Below are 18,735 nucleotides of genomic sequence, written 5' to 3'. Positions count from 1 at the left end.
TTCTGTAAAACAATAATCATTTTTATAACAAAAAGAGCCGCGTAACCAAAAAACGTTTAGAATACGTTGTCCCTGAACGCGCTGCATTGAAGTGTTACTGGCGCTCCTCTTCCCGACGACTGTCTACGTCAACATCCCCAGCGACGTCACGAAAGGCAGCCCGCTGGGCTGCGTGGCCCAGCGATACTGCAAGCCTATTTTCTTACTTCAAGCATGTATTTCTTTTATATTTATGGTCTTTTCGCCTACTCCCTGTGACACGAATTAATTCTTGAGTTTTACGTGCCAAAACGACGGTTTGATTACGAGGCATGCCGTATAGTGGGGGACTCCCGATTAATTTTCACGACCAGGGGATTTTTAACGTGCCTCCAATGCACGGGATGCGGGCGATTTTCGCATTTCGCCCCCACCGAAATGCGGCCACCGCGTCCGGGATTTCATCCCGCGACATCGTGCTTAGCAGTGCAACACCACGGCCGCTAGGCTACCGCGGCGGGTTGCTTGCTCCCTGTGACACCGAAGCTTCGTATTTTACCAGTAAACCTCAGTTGGAAAGCGTAGCATTTTGCGTGGGTCCCCTTCTTCGTCCTTGTTTGCTGTTTCGTCGCACCACTTCCATCGTGCTTTAGCTTCAACCAAGTAGCCAAATTTTGCGTTCTACTATTCTTACTTCAACCTCTTATGCGAAGTGAACTATCTTACGCGTGAGAAGTAGGCAAACATAAATCTAAACCAACTACTTCTCTGACATTACAAAAGAAAATGACGCAAGTTGTTAACTTGTTGGCAAAATTGCAAGAAACAGTGCACCGCGAAGAGGGGTGCAAGCACAGCCAGGGGCGACAAATGCCACTGAGGAACGCGCCCCACAAACGCGGAAGCGAGAGACACGGCTGAGAGCCGTATACAGCCACGCGACGCGGAGACAGACGAGCGGAGAGCCGTGGATCACGCGCGAGGCGGCAAGGAGCGCCCACCGCCGACAGCGGGAGAAGGGACGGCGAGGGAGGAGTGGACGGTAACGGCGAGAGTCACCGCAAAGGCGCTGCGCGGAGGAAGCGGGCGAGAGGATTGGCGAGAACACGTGATCCGGCTTTGGAGGACAAGGGAAGAGCAAGGCTCGCGCGAGAGATAGCGCAAGGTGCGCGCGCAGCTAGAACAGCGCGCTGGCCTCGGCTACCGAGCTGGTTACGGCGAGGCACAACGGAGAGGCCGACGGCGACGCGAAACGCGGTAACGGGCGCCAAAGAGCTGCGCTCTAAAACGTTTGTGGACTGTGCGCACTTGCCTCCGAGTGGCCGCAGGCGGGACGCGCAGAAGTCCACGAGGAAGGCGTGCACTCCGAACGTGTTCACGTGCAGCACGCGTCCGTTGAGCCGGAAGGAGAGCACGTCGTGGTGCGCCTTCTTGACCAGAACGTGGTCCTCGCTCGGGGCTCGGTGCTCGAACTCGAGCGCCTCTTCGGCCACGGCCAGGGTGAGCGCCACCTGCTGCACCACCGACCACAGCTGCAACGGGCTCTCGAGCTGAGCGAGGAGGGGGGAGAGAAAGGGAGGACCGCAATTGCTTACCGGTACCGCCGAGTCACCACGGCCCGTGACAAGAACGCAAGGGAGGCTGCCCTGTACACACCCTTCCGTTACAAACAAAGAATGCTGAACTTGCTTTCCGTGCTTAAAGGGACACTAAATGTTACTATTAAGTCAACGTGGACTGTTGAAATACCATCCCAGAAACCTCGAAACGCTGGTTTAGTGCCAAGGAGAGACTTATTTTAAGAGAAAATGCGTTCTGAAGCGTCCGCGTACCTCTAGCGCAGTTCAAATCGCCCGCCCTCCGATCGAGGAGTGCTGACATCATGGTCTCATAGTGACGTTGCGCCATCGGTGAGTAGAACGGCGTCCGCAGACTGCGCTACGGCTTTTCTGCGCAAAACGCAAACGCGCGGCCAGAAACAGAGCCAAGACAGAGCCGACAGGAGAGCGAAAGCGGGAGTATATATATGGTGGCTAGCGGAAGGAGAAACGCGCGACCATAAGCTGGTACTTCATTCTATGACGCAAACTTCGACGCTCGTCGCAATGGACCCTGACAACGACAGATTGGCTCGCCATGGTGGGCTCAACTCCAGCGATTTGAGCACTGACGAGCGCGACCTGCTGCTGAGGGCTCGCGCTGCCGGCGTCGTTGCGTACTACGACGGCGGCCTCGACACCGGCTCTCCGGAGTGGGAAAGCAACGAGGGCTTCCCACGACATCACATGGACGTGGCATTCTCGCTGCTTCTTCCAAATGAAAGTTTCGCGAGCCAGCAGAAACCTCACAGCACGACGCGATAACGAAACTACTGAAACTCCAATGCGTGCCCGGCGCAGAGTCGAGCGCGCAGAGTCGAGCGAAAACGAAACCTTTCTACCACCCATATTACTGAAGGGTAACGTCCAAATGTTATTTTTTCTTAGAATCGAATAGACGTAGACAAGTAGCATTTTTTTCCGTCTTATAATCGAATGAAATGATATCTTTAATACGAGTAGTTGAGTATTAGTAACACAAATTATGAGGAGTGCTTTCGTCATCGGGCTAGTACCGGAATGTCGCTGGGGGGTCTCAAATCGTGTCATGCATTTACCTCAATTTCTTGGTTACTAAAGCTCTGTTCGCCATTATATTGACGCCTTAGACGTTCTAGAACATTGCTCTACCACTTTAACTTGAGTTTCTGGTAACCTTTAGTGTCCCTTTAACGTGATTCGGGAAGTAGACCCTCTTTACAAATGCCGCCGACACGAAGGTGTTCCTTGTGCTACGCTGGTACAGTGCAGCAACAACGACGGACGCGCCGATTTCACGCGCCAAGCGCATATGGCCGACAATCATGCCTGGTGTGAAGACGTGCAGAAAACTCAAGTTCTCAGCGCAAGACATTTCGCACGCATAGTTGGCGTTAGGCCTATTAATTCCTCCTCCGCTAGGCGCCTGGCATATTCGACACGGGATAAGCCAACGTCCTTTTCTGTCGCTTCTCTCGAAAAGCATACCGCCTACTCTTCGTGACTGCGCAGCCAATCAGGACGAGCTGCCGCCACGTCATGAGTGTAGAACATGAGCGCGTTCATGGCGTTGCGAGGTCTGCAAAAGGTATAGTGGTTTCGCATTGCCGCACGTAAACAGTCTTACGTGTCACTGCCGATTTTTTTAGCATTTGCGCGACCTAGCATCGAGCACAACTCCTCATTGGAGCGACGGGTATCCTGAACGCTGGTGCATCTAACGAACTTGCACTGAAAGTTATATCCCCAAAGGTCCACGAGACACCGATGGCAAGGCCCCTGCGTACAGCTGAAGTGACCTTATCGTGACCTCATCGAGGCCTTATCGAGAAAGAAAGAAAAAAGTATCACTGAGCAGTTGTTATTGAACATCGTTCACTTCCCCGAATCGACTGAGAACCAATCCAATCGCTCCTCCTTACCGTGGTGTTGCTAAGTGGCCAGCCGGCAAAGGACATGTGCAGAACCACGTAAGGTAGACAGAGGTCGTGCTCATCTGCGCCACATTAATGAACAAACGAGCATTTTTCACTTGCATTATATAGGCTGATCTTGGCACCCATTTCGCCTTTAAATTTTACAACCTCACAAAATTGCTTAGCTTGCCAAGTTGACAGAATTGCCCACGAAGGCATCTAACGCCGTCGCAAACTTCACTGACAGACCCTCATAAGCTTGCACGTTGCAAAACACTTAAAAGTTACACTTGCATGACTGGCACACCCGTTTATATCACCCTTAGAAACTATAGGCCACGTGCTGGACCACCGCTTACTTGCTCCTCGAAAATAACTGGCACGGCCTCGGAAATCGGCAGTGTTTCCGTTATAGCGACAATTAGTTTTCTTCTGTTGTTTTTTTCTTGTAATATTAACCGATTAATGACATATCCGCCGTAGTGGGCATAGAATCGTATGTCGCAGTGTGGTCAAAAAAGGCACGTTTCCGCCCTTCCCCCTCCCGCCACATTATATATATAAAGTTCACCAGAAAATACTGAAACATGTTCTTTTGAACCATGCTGGATTTGTAATCTTAAAATCTGAAAGTAAACGGAGTTCAGTCGTATATCATGCATTGTTCTAGCTACATTGGTAAAGGTACACTACGCCCTATTGGTAAATTCACTGTGTATTCCTCATCTGCACGAGCTAATGCTCGTGCAGCACAGCAGAACGTGAAGCGTTTTGGTGGAAGCGTTACGGCTTATTAGCCTATATAATAGCCATTTAAGGAAGGCTAAATTACATGCAGTTCACTCGCCAGTGTTGGCGACAATGTTAGCGACATAGGGGGAACACTTTGCGAAGTGTTAGCGACTTCTTTGTCTCAGTTTAGCGAAACGCCCCCCCCCCCCCCCCAAAAAAAAAGAAGGAAGCTGGCAACAGTGGAAATTGGTTATTGAAGACGGCTTCAACAACTCGCACTCAATTTCCGCAACATATACCGGATGGGCGCCGAGATTTTGTGCATTCTCTCTGGCAGTGTCCTTTAGTGTAACAGGCTTCGCTGCAGTCCGGCATCAGCACGACTGGCTCTACACCGCAGGACACACGCATGCATTGCTCGCATAACAAAACAGTCGTGGTAAATATGCAATGCAAAACAACAGCTATATATAATGTCACAGATGTGCACGTGATGTTAGAGCATTCCAAGATAGGTGCGTTCAGTACCAGAATAAGCAGACTGCAGCAATTTTGTCTTTAATAGTAAGCAAAACACGCACGCACACAAGCAAGCACGCACACAGATACATGGTAGATTGGCTATATGGAAAACAATAGCCTTAAATAACAGGCAGTCACGTGATGCTTGTACGTTCCCAGAGCATACCGTCGGTGACGAAGCCCGAGCCCTTTCGCTCCCGGTAGCTGCGGCAGGCGCTGGTCAGCAATTCTGGATACTTGCCCCACACGCAGTACGCCCTGGGAGAACAGGACAACAAGAACGGCTGCTGCCAAGTGTAGAGAAGACCATTGGAGTGGTAACATAGAAGGCGCCGGTCGGTGCAATCAATCGATTCACAAGACATCATACGTCGCTCGGTCCTTCTACAGTTCTTGCACAGTAATCTACAGTTGCGTCCGCCCGATAGAAAAATGTACACGAGCGTCTGAATAAACTTTCGTGCTACGAGAGCTTAGCTGACCACGGGCCATGGTTCTTCTTTCTCACCTTTTGGTGTCTATTCAGCATTTGATATCAGCAGATTACCTATTAGCCAAGCTTCTGTGAAACTCGCCCCCTAAGGAATACGGTTACTTCAGTTACATATGTGTAACTTAGAAATGAAATGGTTGGTCGTTCTTACTTTTCTTTTAACTTTGTTATTTTTTGTTTACGCTTACGTCTAACTCTACAATGCTCTCATTGTTTTGCAATCGTTTGGCTTTGACAGTGTATACCTTTTCAATTATTAATTTTTTTTGCTAAATTTTTTTGCCCAGGTTTTTAGGATTTCATGGAATCGGTCTACTGAAGAGTCTAGAGGCATGACCGATACGAAAAAGTGGAGGTAACTCGGTAGTGAAGACTTCGTCTTAAAAAAAAGGGAGGTTTGAAACAATACTTTACGAGTCTGAACTAAATTAGTGTTTCTCTTTAGTGCCCTGGCCGTTAATTCCATGCAAACTGAAACAGCCCAACTATTATAGACAAAGCAATAAGCAACAAGCGCCATGCTGCGGTGCTTGCCGTCGTTGCGTTGCGACGCTTCCCTTATAACCTCGAAGGCGGGCCAACCATACGCTTGACCGAGGTGAGGCGTATCGGTTATTTCGCGTCATCGATGCTCCATGCAGGCAAAAACCGCAACGCTGCTATTCTGTGTATGAGGAGAACACTCACGTCCGCAACCTGGAAAGCCCCGCCGTCGTGTTGTGAAGATTGGCTACGATGCCTTGCACAGCTCTGGAGAAAGACAAAACACGCAACAACGATTGTCCAGTGATCGGCGCAATTAAACACACAGCCGAGAAGTGAACTGTATACGTACAGCGCTCGCTTACTGTACGTACGTAATAATCAAGTTAAGAGAAGGGTACACGTATACAAGATGTCTGCATGGTTTACCAATGCTTCGGCTGGTAGGCTGTAGCGTTCGTCAGAGCGAACGTGCAGTGTGTATGGAATTCAGTATGTAACTGTTATAATTCCGTGTGCTCTGCTTCACGTCGACATTCATCTGGCCGTCGCATAACCTTGCGAAGGCTGCAGCTCACCGGCCGAAACGTTAGCAAATGAGATATTTCGTCCTTTTCTTCACTTGCGTATCGCACCGGAGCCATTGCACTTCAAACTCTCATGCATGCTTTACCAGCAGACATGCACTGAGACTTAAAGACAAAAAAAAAAAAAAATGAAACAAGTATCCTCTTACGCGGATGAGACAAAGTGCATGTTGTTCGGAGACGAGTCGAGAGATAGCCAACAATTTTCTATCCCGTAACGTCTAATTAAGTAATCAAAAGAAATTATCTAGCTTCTCGTTTATCGTTCTAATCGTCGATATGTCAGTTAGGGAGTTGTAGATGATCGACGTCAAAATGGGGTGTTTGCAGCGAGGCGCCGTAATTTAATATTAATTTGCAGGAGTAACTCGACCAATAACGCGCGTGCGGGCACGCACTAAGTTGTGCGTCTGCAGCAGGCTTGCGCGAAAAATAGCGGACGTTTTCAGAAACCACCTCCGATGGGCGACAGCGGCGTGAGACGCAATTATCTATGCAAGTTTATCTTGTTTTTGTTCCAGTTATCAGTATACAAATGTACGTATAAGACGCAACACCGGTTGCCACCCAATAATTCTTTTTTAGCGTGCCTTGGGAGGTGGTTATTTGTGGTACAGTGCTGGACTACGTATTATGGGTGGCGCTGCCCTTGTCATCGTGCCGCACACATACGCAGGAGCCAACTGGTACTTCGAGCGCCACTTCCTCGAGGTCCTGCAACGCGCGCAGCGTCTGCCGACCACGGGCGCGGCGTCTCAAAAGTACAGCGCGTGCGTCTCGGACCGGCAGCGTCTCAGCGAAAGCGTCTCGAACCGCTTGTCGTCACGAGGGAAGAACGCGAGAACGCTCCCTTTACCACCGTGCGTTGCGGTGCCGCACAGTACCACTGGTACCGCCGTGCGCGGTCCTTGTGTTAGACTGCACCACCTTCGGGATCGGCCCACTAAAACGGTTAAACAGTCACTATAAAAATGCCGAATAGCTCGCAAAGAAAGCTAAACAATTTAGGAACCTGCCTGTTGGCAAAGGAGATGTTTCGTTGAATGTACACCGAAGTGCGTGCCTTCCTTGTGGCTCACTTCTTGTTCGTGAGATTTGCGCGCTGTTCGCATGCAGAGGTACGGCCAGACCTAAGAAGGAAACCGTGCGGTGAAAGCCGCTCGCGGCAAAGCGCCCCGTACCACCGGCACGGCCACACTTGCGGGCGTCTTCGCCGCCACGAACAGGTGGCAGGTTCGCTCTCGGCTGCAATCATTCACGGCCGGACTCGACACCCTCCTCCGCGCTGAGGAGCGAGCTACTCGAGTGCGGCCGTGAATCATTCTGGCTGCGATCAGCTATGCCGAGAGAGGGCACTATAGTTCTGCGGGCCCACGTGAATTAATTGGTAGCTCGTCATTGGTCTCTCACGTCAATGAGTAGTGGGAATCATACCAAAAAAAAAAAAAAAAACAGCTCCAAGACCCATTCAGTGCACGGCAGGAAAATATTGCCGCCATCCTGTTTTTCACGGCCCGCTTTCTGCCGCCTGGAGTACGGGACGCGGACGTTTTGTTTTTGTTTTTCACTACAGTGTGGCCGTGCCTTAACGGTGCAAGTGCGACTGATGTTTGAAGCGTAGCGTCAGAAGCGGCACCGCACGAAAGACAAGACGCAGTATAATGAGCGCTGACCGGGTCCACAGTCTCTTCGACAGGTGTGTATATCGCTTCCCTCTTTCTCCGCGAGTACCAGGTTTTCGCGCTACCCCTCCTAACGTTCATCAGTGCCGACTTCGCCGCTCTCCTACAGAATGGTTTAGTGGAAAGGGTGACCTGCCTGCCGACGCGCACTTCGGCCAGCACCAGGTCCCGGTGGCGCACCACGTACTCGAAGCGAAGCACCTTGATCACCGACCGACGCCACCTGCCGACGATGCAGAACAGCTCCGAGTCGGGGCTCTCGTTCAGCTTGATGCAGCCGCGGGCTCCGCTGTGGTCGCGACGGGAGGCGCCACACGATTATTTGCGGACCATCGTTCGATCGCTCACTCAATTGATGTTATCCAATCACATCTCGGCGAGCGCCCTTTACTTGCAGAAAAATATTTATTTATTTTATTTTTTCATTTCCAATACTGTAACCCTTTTCGGGCTGGTACAGGGTGGGAGGATTGACACACTTTGTCAACACATCGAGCAATGAAACAAAATAAATACGTCAGAAGAGGCGCATTTCCAGCTTCCGTTCAAATGACTGTAGTCACTGCGTCATTAAAAATGTGTACATCAAGGGCATTCCAATCTTCAGTTGTCTTAACAAGGGGAGAATATTTAAAAATATCAACTATGGCATTTTAAGGCATAAAAACATTCGGGTGATTCAGACGGCCAGAGACTCTGCCAGGACGTAACAAATAGCGCGACTGACCTAAGTTAAATTTATTATAGTAGAGAGCTGGCACAAGAACTTCAGTCGTGCGATTTTTCTGCGTGTTGCCATGGTATGGCTGTGCCAATACGGCGCAGCCATACCACGAAGATTGGTGGCGTATAGTGGATCTGTCTAACTTTTCGTGCTTGCGGTTTCGTTTATTAGGTAGCAATGCGGTGCGTCGCGATTCGAACTTGGGTGGCGCGTCAGCGCCAGTAGACAATAAGATGGCGCACGCCACGACGCACTGTTTCGCACGGAGGAAGGAAACTAAGGAGAGGCCCTGACGTCCCTCTTTGTGAAGCTAAAGTGAAGCCGGAAGTTGGCGTTGCTCAAGGCGTTGCTCCACCTATCGGGGCAGCTCTCCTCTCTTGTTTACATTTCTCAAGAAACCACGCCGGGCTGCGCGCAACCGTGCTGCTCGGACCCGCGCGCTCCGCAGCAATACTAAACAATCGTTAGCACGTTAGCATGATTCCGCCAAAGAGGGCAAAATTTCCCGCGGATATTCCTTCGTCCGTTGCCATTGCCGTGGCGCGGTACATTGCGTACAGCGTTGCATGCGCGTTCATTTCACGAACTTTAGTTCCTCCTGTCCCAGCTGGCCACAGCAACATCCGGTAAAGCACGGTCCAGATAACGCAGCACACCAAAACTCGGAGACCAACGCAAACCTGCCCGCACGGCGCCGTTGTCACGGTACGAAACCTACGGAGCAACGCGTGTGAGCGCACAGAACAATAACAAAGCCGCCATTGTGGCCCGAAAGGCGGGGCCACTACAGCAAAAAAATAAGAGAACAGCAAAAAAAAAAAGGAGAACCTACTACGTCATTTCCTCCACACTTTTCTCCTAGCGCGCGGAGGAGGTAGGGCCTCTCCTCAGTTTCCTTCCTCCATGCTGTTTCGAGAGTTTATTCTCGGGAGAATTTGCACATCGAACACACCGGGACCAACCGCGCCACTCCTGGTCGACACGTCAAACTGCTCCTTCCAAGAAGGCCGCATCTTTATGACAAGCAGGTCGACAGACGCGGTGCTAACGCAGCTTTAACCACTGCGCCACGATATATAGTTTGTGCCTACATGATTTCGCGCTGTAGGGGTCCTTATCGTTGCGTGCGGAAAGCACAATTCATTAAACAAAGGCGCGCGGCCACACTCATGATAACGAACAGACGACTGAACGTCGCGGCATCGTTCCTTGCATTTAATCTTTAGGCGGTCCTATTCGCTGTTTCCTCACGTAAGCTTCCGAGCAACCACGTTTTCTTTTCCTAAACGAACCAAGGCAACGCGATTATGGTTTAAAACAACCAAATTGAAGTCATGAAGCCGCTTGAAGCCAGAAGGACAAAGTTTAGGCCAATCTATATGACCATCCTGCCCGCGCTGACCGAACCGCCGTGCTTGAATCTACGAGGTTTGATCCAGAAATAAGGTTCCCAAAGAGCTCCAGCCACACGGGAAGGTGCGAGGCGAAATCCGGCAACACTGCTGCGCGCGGCTGTTCCCCCACTCTCGGTTCCCCCCGGCCGCGCTTCGCTGCGCCGCCCATCCTTGGCTCGGCAGCCGTCCGATATGGAGGTTCCCATTGTTGATCCCGCCAAGTGCGATATTCGTTCCGTAATCCGCTTTTTGCGCGCCAAAGGGACTCCACCCGTGGATATTCATCGTCAGTTGACAGAGGTGTATGACGACAAGTGTATGTTCGTTCAACACGACCGAAAGTGGTGCAGGGAGTTTAGTGCCGGTCGGAACGAAGTCCACGATGAAGAACGGATTGGAAGACCGTCAGTTTCGGAGGCGGTTATCGAGATGGTCCAACGTAAAACTTCTTGCTCAGATTCCTGGGAGTATGGAAAGAGCTTTCAATGAAAAATTGGGGTATCGCAAGTGTTGTGCTCGATTGGTACCGTGGCTATTGACATCAGACCACAAAGAGAAACGCCATGACTGTGCTCACCAGTTTCTTCAACAGTGTCAAGAAGATAAGGGAGGATTGTTGGACTCCATTGTTACGGGAGACGAAACGTGGGTGTTTCATTCCAATCCCGGAACGAAACAAAAATCCAAACAGTGGCGTCACTCAAAGTCACCAGTCGCAAAGAAGTTCAAACTCCTTCTGCAGGCAAAGTCATGGCCGGTGTTTTTTGGGATCGTAAGGAGATACTGCTGATCGATTTCATGAAACGTGGGACAACAATCAACTCAGTCGGTTATTTTGCAACACCAAGAACTTAAACTCAGGCGAGCTATCCGGAACCTCCGTCGATGACGGCTGGCAGCCGGTATAACGCTGCTTTACGACAACGCCTAACCTCAGGTCTCCCGACAAACCAAGCAGAGTTTCGAAGCGCAGCACTGTCATGATGACATTGGGATTTCAAGAAGTCCTATGGCGGAGTGCGACGCCAGCATAATGAAAGCACTTACAGGAAGACACTTCGTGCGTAATGCATGAACATTTTGCAAACGCATGATACTGTAAAATAATCTTGATGCTCCTATAACAAGTGGCTTGAACATAAAGCTACTCGTCACCTGGTCATGACAATAGCAAGCAACGCCAGTGTACCTGTGTTGTGTGTATCACTTTCAATGAATACAGGTGATCTCGCTAAGCTGGCGTCAATCTTCGCCGGAGGTTCCAAATTGCCACCAACTTTACAATCACTTCACAGGTCGGTATCGTCAGGATGGCCGAGTGGTCTAAGGCGCCAGATTTAAGCTCTGGTCCTCGAAAGAGGGCGTGGGTTCGAACCCCACTCCTGACAAGTTTATTCATTATTTCCTTTTTGCAGTTGCGAAAGCTGAGTTTAGAAGCACTACACTGTCCTGATGATATGGGGATTTCAAGAAGTCATATGGCGGAGTGTGACGCCAGCATAATGAAAGCACCTTACAGCAAGACCCTTCGTGTGTAATGCGTGAACATTGTGCAAAGGTATGATACTGTGAAATAACCTAGATGCTCCTATAACAAGTGGCTTAAACATAAAGCTACTCGTCAACTGGTCATGACAATAACAAGCAACGCCAGTGTACCTGTGTCGTATGTATCATTTTCAATGAATACAAGTGATCTCGTTAAGATGGCATCAAAACTCGCCGGGGGTTCCAAATTGCCACCAACTTTACAATCACTCGCCAAGTCGGTATCGTCAGGATGGCCGAGTGGTCTAAGGCGCCAGATTTAAGCTCTGGTCCTCGAAAGAGGGCGTGGGTTCGAACCCCACTCCTGAAAAGTTTATTCATTATTTCCTTTTTGCAGTTGCGAAAGCTGAGTTTAGAAGCACTACACTGTCATGATGATATAGGGATTTCAAGAAGTCATATGGCGGAGTGTGACGCCAGCATAATGAAAGCACCTTACAGGAAGACCCTTCGTGTGTAGTGCGTGAACATTGTGCAAAGGTATGATACTGTGAAATAACCTAGATGCTCCTATAACATGTGGCTTAAACATAAAGCTACTCGTCACCTGGTCATGACAATAACAAGCAACGCCAGTGTACCTGTGTCGTATGCATCATTTTCAATGAATACAAGTGATCTCGTTAAGATGGCATCAAAACTCGCCGGGGGTTCCAAATTGCCACCAACTTTACAATCACACGCCAGGTCGGTATCGTCAGGATGGCCGAGTGGTCTAAGGCGCCAGATTTAAGCTCTGGTCATCGAAAGAGGGCGTGGGTTCGAACCCCACTCCTGACAAGTTTATTCATTATTTCCTTTTTGCAGTTGCGAAAGCAGAGTTTAGAAGCACTACACTGTCCTGATGATATGGGGATTTCAAGAAGTCATATGGCGGAGTGTGACGCCAGCATAATGAAAGCACCTTACAGCAAGACCCTTCGTGTGTAATGCGTGAACATTGTGCAAAGGTATGATACTGTGAAATAACCTAGATGCTCCTATAACAAGTGGCTTAAACATAAAGCTACTCGTCAACTGGTCATGACAATAACAAGCAACGCCAGTGTACCTGTGTCGTATGTATCATTTTCAATGAATACAAGTGATCTCGTTAAGATGGCATCAAAACTCGCCGGGGGTTCCAAATTGCCACCAACTTTACAATCACTCGCCAGGTCGGTATCGTCAGGATGGCCGAGTGGTCTAAGGCGCCAGATTTAAGCTCTGGTCCTCGAAAGAGGGCGTGGGTTCGAACCCCACTCCTGACAAGCTTATTCATTATTTCCTTTTTGCAGTTGCGAAAGCAGAGTTTAGAAGCACTACACTGTCATGATGATATGGGGATTTCAAGAAGTCATATGGCGGAGTGTGACGCCAGCATAATGAAAGCACCTTACAGGAAGACCCTTCGTGTGTAATGCGTGAACATTGCGCAAAGGTATGATACTGTGACATAACCTAGATGCTCCTATAACAAGTGGCTTAAACATAAAGCTACTCGTCACCTGGTCATGACAATAACAAGCAACGCCAGTGTACCTGTGTCGTATGTAGCATTTTCAATGAATACAAGTGATCTCGTTAAGATGGCATCAAAACTCGCCGGGGGTTCCAAATTGCCACCAACTTTACAATCACTCGCCAGGTCAGTATCGTCAGGATGGCCGAGTGGTCTAAGGCGCCAGATTTAAGCTCTGGTCCTCGAAAGAGGGCGTGGGTTCGAACCCCACTCCTGACAAGTTTATTCATTATTTCCTTTTTGCAGTTGCGAAAGCAGAGTTTAGAAGCACTACACTGTCATGATGATATGGGGATTTCAAGAAGTCATATGGCGGAGTGTGACGCCAGCATAATGAAAGCACCTTACAGGAAGACCCTTCGTGTGTAATGCGTGAACATTGTGCAAAGGTATGATACTGTGACATAACCTAGATGCTCCTATAACAAGTGGCTTAAACATAAAGCTACTCGTCACCTGGTCATGACAATAACAAGCAACGCCAGTGTACTTGTGTCGTATGTATCATTTTCAATGAATATAAGTGATCTCGTTAAGATGGCATCAAAACTCGCCGGGGGTTCCAAATTGCCACCAACTTTACAATCACTCGCCAGGTCGGCATCGTCAGGATGGCCGAGTGGTCTAAGGCGCCAGATTTAAGCTCTGGTCCTTGAAAGAGGGCGTGGGTTCGAACCCTACTCCTGACAAGTTTATTCATTATTTCCTTTTTGCAGTTGCGAAAGCAGAGTTTAGAAGCACTACACTGTCATGATGATATGGGGATTTCAAGAAGTCATATGGCGGAGTGTGACGCCAGCATAATGAAAGCACCTTACAGCAAGACCCTTCGTGTGTAATGCGTGAACATTGTGCAAAGGTATGATACTGTGAAATAACCTAGATGCTCCTATAACAAGTGGCTTAAACATAAAGCTACTCGTCACCTGGTCATGACAATAACAAGCAACGCCAGTGTACCTGTGTCGTATGTATCATTTTCAATGAATACAAGTGATCTCGTTAAGATGGCATCAAAACTCGCCGGGGGTTCCAAATTGCCACCAACTTTACAATCACTCGCCAGGTCGGTATCGTCAGGATGGCCGAGTGGTCTATGGCGCCAGATTTAAGCTCTGGTCCTCGAAAGAGGGCGTGGGTTCGAACCCCACTCCTGACAAGTTTATTCATTGTTTTCTTTTTGCAGTTGCGAAAGCAGAGTTTCGAAGCGCTGCACTGTCATGATGATATTGGGATTTCAAGAAGTCATATGGCGGAGTGTGACGCCAGCATAATGAAAGCACCTTACAGGAAGACCCTTCGTGTGTAGTGCGTGAACATTGTGCAAAGGTATGATACTGTGAAATAACCTAGATGCTCCTATAACATGTGGCTTAAACATAAAGCTACTCGTCACCTGGTCATGACAATAACAAGCAACGCCAGTGTACCTGTGTCGTATGCATCATTTTCAATGAATACAAGTGATCTCGTTAAGATGGCATCAAAACTCGCCGGGGGTTCCAAATTGCCACCAACTTTACAATCACACGCCAGGTCGGTATCGTCAGGATGGCCGAGTGGTCTAAGGCGCCAGATTTAAGCTCTGGTCCTCGAAAGAGGGCGTGGGTTCGAACCCCACTCCTGACAAGTTTATTCATTATTTCCTTTTTGCAGTTGCGAAAGCAGAGTTTAGAAGCACTACACTGTCATGATGATATTGGGATTTCAAGAAGTCATATGGCGGAGTGTGACGCCAGCATAATGAAAGCACCTTACAGGAAGACCCTTCGTGTGTAATGCGTGAACATTGTGCAAAGGTATGATACTGTGAAATAACCTAGATGCTCCTATAACAAGTGGCTTAAACATAAAGCTACTCGTCACCTGGTCATGACAATAACAAGCAACGCCAGTGTACCTGTGTCGTATGTATCATTTTCAATGAATACAAGTGATCTCGTTAAGATGGCATCAAAACTCGCCGGGGGTTCCAAATTGCCACCAACTTTACAATCACTCGCCAGGTCGGTATCGTCAGGATGGCCGAGTGGTCTAAGGCGCCAGATTTAAGCTCTGGTCCTCGAAAGAGGGCGTGGGTTCGAACCCCACTCCTGACAAGCTTATTCATTATTTCCTTTTTGCAGTTGCGAAAGCTGAGTTTAGAAGCACTACACTGTCCTGATGATATGGGGATTTCAAGAAGTCATATGGCGGAGTGTGACGCCAGCATAATGAAAGCACCTTACAGCAAGACCCTTCGTGTGTAATGCGTGAACATTGTGCAAAGGTATGATACTGTGAAATAACCTAGATGCTCCTATAACAAGTGGCTTAAACATAAAGCTACTCGTCAACTGGTCATGACAATAACAAGCAACGCCAGTGTACCTGTGTCGTATGTATCATTTTCAATGAATACAAGTGATCTCGTTAAGATGGCATCAAAACTCGCCGGGGGTTCCAAATTGCCACCAACTTTACAATCACTCGCCAGGTCGGTATCGTCAGGATGGCCGAGTGGTCTAAGGCGCCAGATTTAAGCTCTGGTCCTCGAAAGAGGGCGTGGGTTCGAACCCCACTCCTGACAAGCTTATTCATTATTTCCTTTTTGCAGTTGCGAAAGCAGAGTTTAGAAGCACTACACTGTCATGATGATATGGGGATTTCAAGAAGTCATATGGCGGAGTGTGACGCCAGCATAATGAAAGCACCTTACAGGAAGACCCTTCGTGTGTAATGCGTGAACATTGTGCAAAGGTATGATACTGTGACATAACCTAGATGCTCCTATAACAAGTGGCTTAAACATAAAGCTACTCGTCACCTGGTCATGACAATAACAAGCAACGCCAGTGTACCTGTGTCGTATGTAGCATTTTCAATGAATACAAGTGATCTCGTTAAGATGGCATCAAAACTCGCCGGGGGTTCCAAATTGCCACCAACTTTACAATCACTCGCCAGGTCAGTATCGTCAGGATGGCCGAGTGGTCTAAGGCGCCAGATTTAAGCTCTGGTCCTCGAAAGAGGGCGTGGGTTCGAACCCCACTCCTGACAAGTTTATTCATTATTTCCTTTTTGCAGTTGCGAAAGCAGAGTTTAGAAGCACTACACTGTCATGATGATATGGGGATTTCAAGAAGTCATATGGCGGAGTGTGACGCCAGCATAATGAAAGCACCTTACAGGAAGACCCTTCGTGTGTAATGCGTGAACATTGTGCAAAGGTATGATACTGTGACATAACCTAGATGCTCCTATAACAAGTGGCTTAAACATAAAGCTACTCGTCACCTGGTCATGACAATAACAAGCAACGCCAGTGTACTTGTGTCGTATGTATCATTTTCAATGAATATAAGTGATCTCGTTAAGATGGCATCAAAACTCGCCGGGGGTTCCAAATTGCCACCAACTTTACAATCACTCGCCAGGTCGGCATCGTCAGGATGGCCGAGTGGTCTAAGGCGCCAGATTTAAGCTCTGGTCCTTGAAAGAGGGCGTGGGTTCGAACCCCACTCCTGACAAGTTTATTCATTATTTCCTTTTTGCAGTTGCGAAAGCAGAGTTTAGAAGCACTACACTGTCATGATGATATGGGGATTTCAAGAAGTCATATGGCGGAGTGTGACGCCAGCATAATGAAAGCACCTTACAGCAAGACCCTTCGTGTGTAATGCGTGAACATTGTGCAAAGGTATGATACTGTGAAATAACCTAGATGCTCCTATAACAAGTGGCTTAAACATAAAGCTACTCGTCACCTGGTCATGACAATAACAAGCAACGCCAGTGTACCTGTGTCGTATGTATCATTTTCAATGAATACAAGTGATCTCGTTAAGATGGCATCAAAACTCGCCGGGGGTTCCAAATTGCCACCAACTTTACAATCACTCGCCAGGTCGGTATCGTCAGGATGGCCGAGTGGTCTATGGCGCCAAATTTAAGCTCTGGTCCTCGAAAGAGGGCGTGGGTTCGAACCCCACTCCTGACAAGTTTATTCATTGTTTTCTTTTTGCAGTTGCGAAAGCAGAGTTTCGAAGCGCTGCACTGTCATGATGATATTGGGATTTCAAGAAGTCATATGGCGGAGTGTGACGCCAGCATAATGAAAGCACCTTACAGGAAGACCCTTCGTTTGTAATGCGTGAACATTGTGCAAAGGTATGATACTGTGAAATAACCTAGATGCTCCTATAACAAGTGGCTTAAACATAAAGCTACTCGTCACCTGGTCATGACAATAACAAGCAACGCCAGTGTACCTGTGTCGTATGTATCATTTTCAATGAATACAAGTGATCTCGTTAAGATGGCATCAAAACTCGCCGGGGGTTCCAAATTGCCACCAACTTTACAATCACTCGCCAGGTCGGTATCGTCAGGATGGCCGAGTGGTCTAAGGCGCCAGATTTAAGCTCTGGTCCTCGAAAGAGGGCGTGGGTTCGAACCCCACTCCTGACAAGTTTATTCATTATTTCCTTTTTGCAGTTGCGAAAGCAGAGTTTAGAAGCACTACACTGTCATGATGATATGGGGATTTCAAGAAGTCATATGGCGGAGTGTGACGCCAGCATAATGAAAGCACCTTACAGGAAGACCCTTCGTGTGTAATGCGTGAACATTGTGCAAAGGTATGATACTGTGAAATCACCTAGATGCTCCTATAACAAGTGGCTTAAACATAAAGCTACTCGTCACCTGGTCATGACAATAACAAGCAACGCCAGTGTACCTGTGTCGTATGTATCATTTTCAATGAGTACAAGTGATCTCGTTAAGATGGCATCAAAACTCGCCGGGGGTTCCAAATTGCCACCAACTTTACAATCACTCGCCAGGTCAGTATCGTCAGGATGGCCGAGTGGTCTAAGGCGCCAGATTTAAGCTCTGGTCCTCGAAAGAGGGCGTGGGTTCGAACCCCACTCCTTACAAGTTTATTCATTATTTCCTTTTTGCAGTTGCGAAAGCAGAGTTTAGAAGCACTACACTGTCATGATGATATGGGGATTTCAAGAAGTCATATGGCGGAGTGTGACGCCAGCATAACGAAAGCACCTTACAGGAAGACCCTTCGTGTGTAATGCGTGAACATTGTGCAAAGATATGATACTGTGAAATAACCTTGATGCTCCTATAACAAGTGGCTTAACATAAAGCTACTCGTCACCTGGTCATGACAATAACAAGCAACGCCAGTGTACCTGTGTCGTATGTATCATTTTCAATGAATACAAGTGATCTCGTTAAGATGGCATCAAAACTCGCCGGGGGTTCCAAATTGCCACCAACTTTACAATCACTCGCCAGGTCGGTATCGTCAGGATGGCCATTCCACTTCCGGCCACCACAGCGGACGGTCACGGAATGTTGTGCTCTGTAGGGGCGGTTCATGCGGCCCAGCCGGGCCGCGGTATCAGGCTTACGGAAACGTCTTCACAGGATTACCAGCTTGTTTTGCCGCATCTGCCATCAGGTATGACCGTGTGTAATACCGTGTTTTTGCACGGTGATTTGAAGGCCAGGCCCTATCGAGTCGAACATTTTCGCGATGCGCTTGACCGTCATAAGCTGTTGCCGGAGGTGGTGGCCCTCGGGGCATACCAGATGAA

At 48.6% G+C, this 18,735-nt stretch overlaps 1 protein-coding gene and 15 non-coding genes across 16 annotated transcripts in view; 15 read left to right on the top strand and 1 right to left on the bottom strand.

Annotated features, from left to right (window-relative positions):
- Positions 1-18,735, bottom strand: part of LOC142578441 (uncharacterized) — a 73,695-nt gene that overhangs the window by 6,332 nt on the left and 48,628 nt on the right. The window contains exons 5-9 of the mRNA XM_075687826.1: positions 8,108-8,260; positions 5,907-5,969; positions 4,893-4,984; positions 3,479-3,552; positions 1,292-1,529 (exon numbers count right to left, since the gene is read on the bottom strand). Coding sequence (XP_075543941.1) covers positions 1,292-1,529; positions 3,479-3,552; positions 4,893-4,984; positions 5,907-5,969; positions 8,108-8,260 — 620 coding nt within the window. The remainder of the gene's footprint in view (positions 1-1,291; positions 1,530-3,478; positions 3,553-4,892; positions 4,985-5,906; positions 5,970-8,107; positions 8,261-18,735) is intronic.
- Positions 11,394-11,477, top strand: TRNAL-UAA (transfer RNA leucine (anticodon UAA)). The gene has a single exon. It is a non-coding gene; the product is annotated as a tRNA-Leu (tRNA).
- On the top strand, positions 11,864-11,947 carry TRNAL-UAA (transfer RNA leucine (anticodon UAA)). Its single transcript has one exon. It is a non-coding gene; the product is annotated as a tRNA-Leu (tRNA).
- Positions 12,334-12,417, top strand: TRNAL-UAA (transfer RNA leucine (anticodon UAA)). Its single transcript has one exon. It is a non-coding gene; the product is annotated as a tRNA-Leu (tRNA).
- TRNAL-UAA (transfer RNA leucine (anticodon UAA)) lies at positions 12,804-12,887 on the top strand. Its single transcript has one exon. It is a non-coding gene; the product is annotated as a tRNA-Leu (tRNA).
- On the top strand, positions 13,274-13,357 carry TRNAL-UAA (transfer RNA leucine (anticodon UAA)). Its single transcript has one exon. It is a non-coding gene; the product is annotated as a tRNA-Leu (tRNA).
- Positions 13,744-13,827, top strand: TRNAL-UAA (transfer RNA leucine (anticodon UAA)). The gene has a single exon. It is a non-coding gene; the product is annotated as a tRNA-Leu (tRNA).
- On the top strand, positions 14,214-14,297 carry TRNAL-UAA (transfer RNA leucine (anticodon UAA)). Its single transcript has one exon. It is a non-coding gene; the product is annotated as a tRNA-Leu (tRNA).
- Positions 14,684-14,767, top strand: TRNAL-UAA (transfer RNA leucine (anticodon UAA)). Its single transcript has one exon. It is a non-coding gene; the product is annotated as a tRNA-Leu (tRNA).
- Positions 15,154-15,237, top strand: TRNAL-UAA (transfer RNA leucine (anticodon UAA)). Its single transcript has one exon. It is a non-coding gene; the product is annotated as a tRNA-Leu (tRNA).
- TRNAL-UAA (transfer RNA leucine (anticodon UAA)) lies at positions 15,624-15,707 on the top strand. Its single transcript has one exon. It is a non-coding gene; the product is annotated as a tRNA-Leu (tRNA).
- Positions 16,094-16,177, top strand: TRNAL-UAA (transfer RNA leucine (anticodon UAA)). The gene has a single exon. It is a non-coding gene; the product is annotated as a tRNA-Leu (tRNA).
- Positions 16,564-16,647, top strand: TRNAL-UAA (transfer RNA leucine (anticodon UAA)). Its single transcript has one exon. It is a non-coding gene; the product is annotated as a tRNA-Leu (tRNA).
- On the top strand, positions 17,034-17,117 carry TRNAL-UAA (transfer RNA leucine (anticodon UAA)). Its single transcript has one exon. It is a non-coding gene; the product is annotated as a tRNA-Leu (tRNA).
- On the top strand, positions 17,504-17,587 carry TRNAL-UAA (transfer RNA leucine (anticodon UAA)). Its single transcript has one exon. It is a non-coding gene; the product is annotated as a tRNA-Leu (tRNA).
- On the top strand, positions 17,974-18,057 carry TRNAL-UAA (transfer RNA leucine (anticodon UAA)). Its single transcript has one exon. It is a non-coding gene; the product is annotated as a tRNA-Leu (tRNA).

The sequence above is a fragment of the Dermacentor variabilis genome, chromosome 4 (assembly GCF_050947875.1).
Source record: "Dermacentor variabilis isolate Ectoservices chromosome 4, ASM5094787v1, whole genome shotgun sequence".
Lineage (NCBI taxonomy): Eukaryota > Metazoa > Arthropoda > Arachnida > Ixodida > Ixodidae > Dermacentor > Dermacentor variabilis.
The sequence above is the reverse complement of the archived record's forward strand: the minus strand, read 5'-3'. Positions and strand labels throughout refer to the sequence as shown.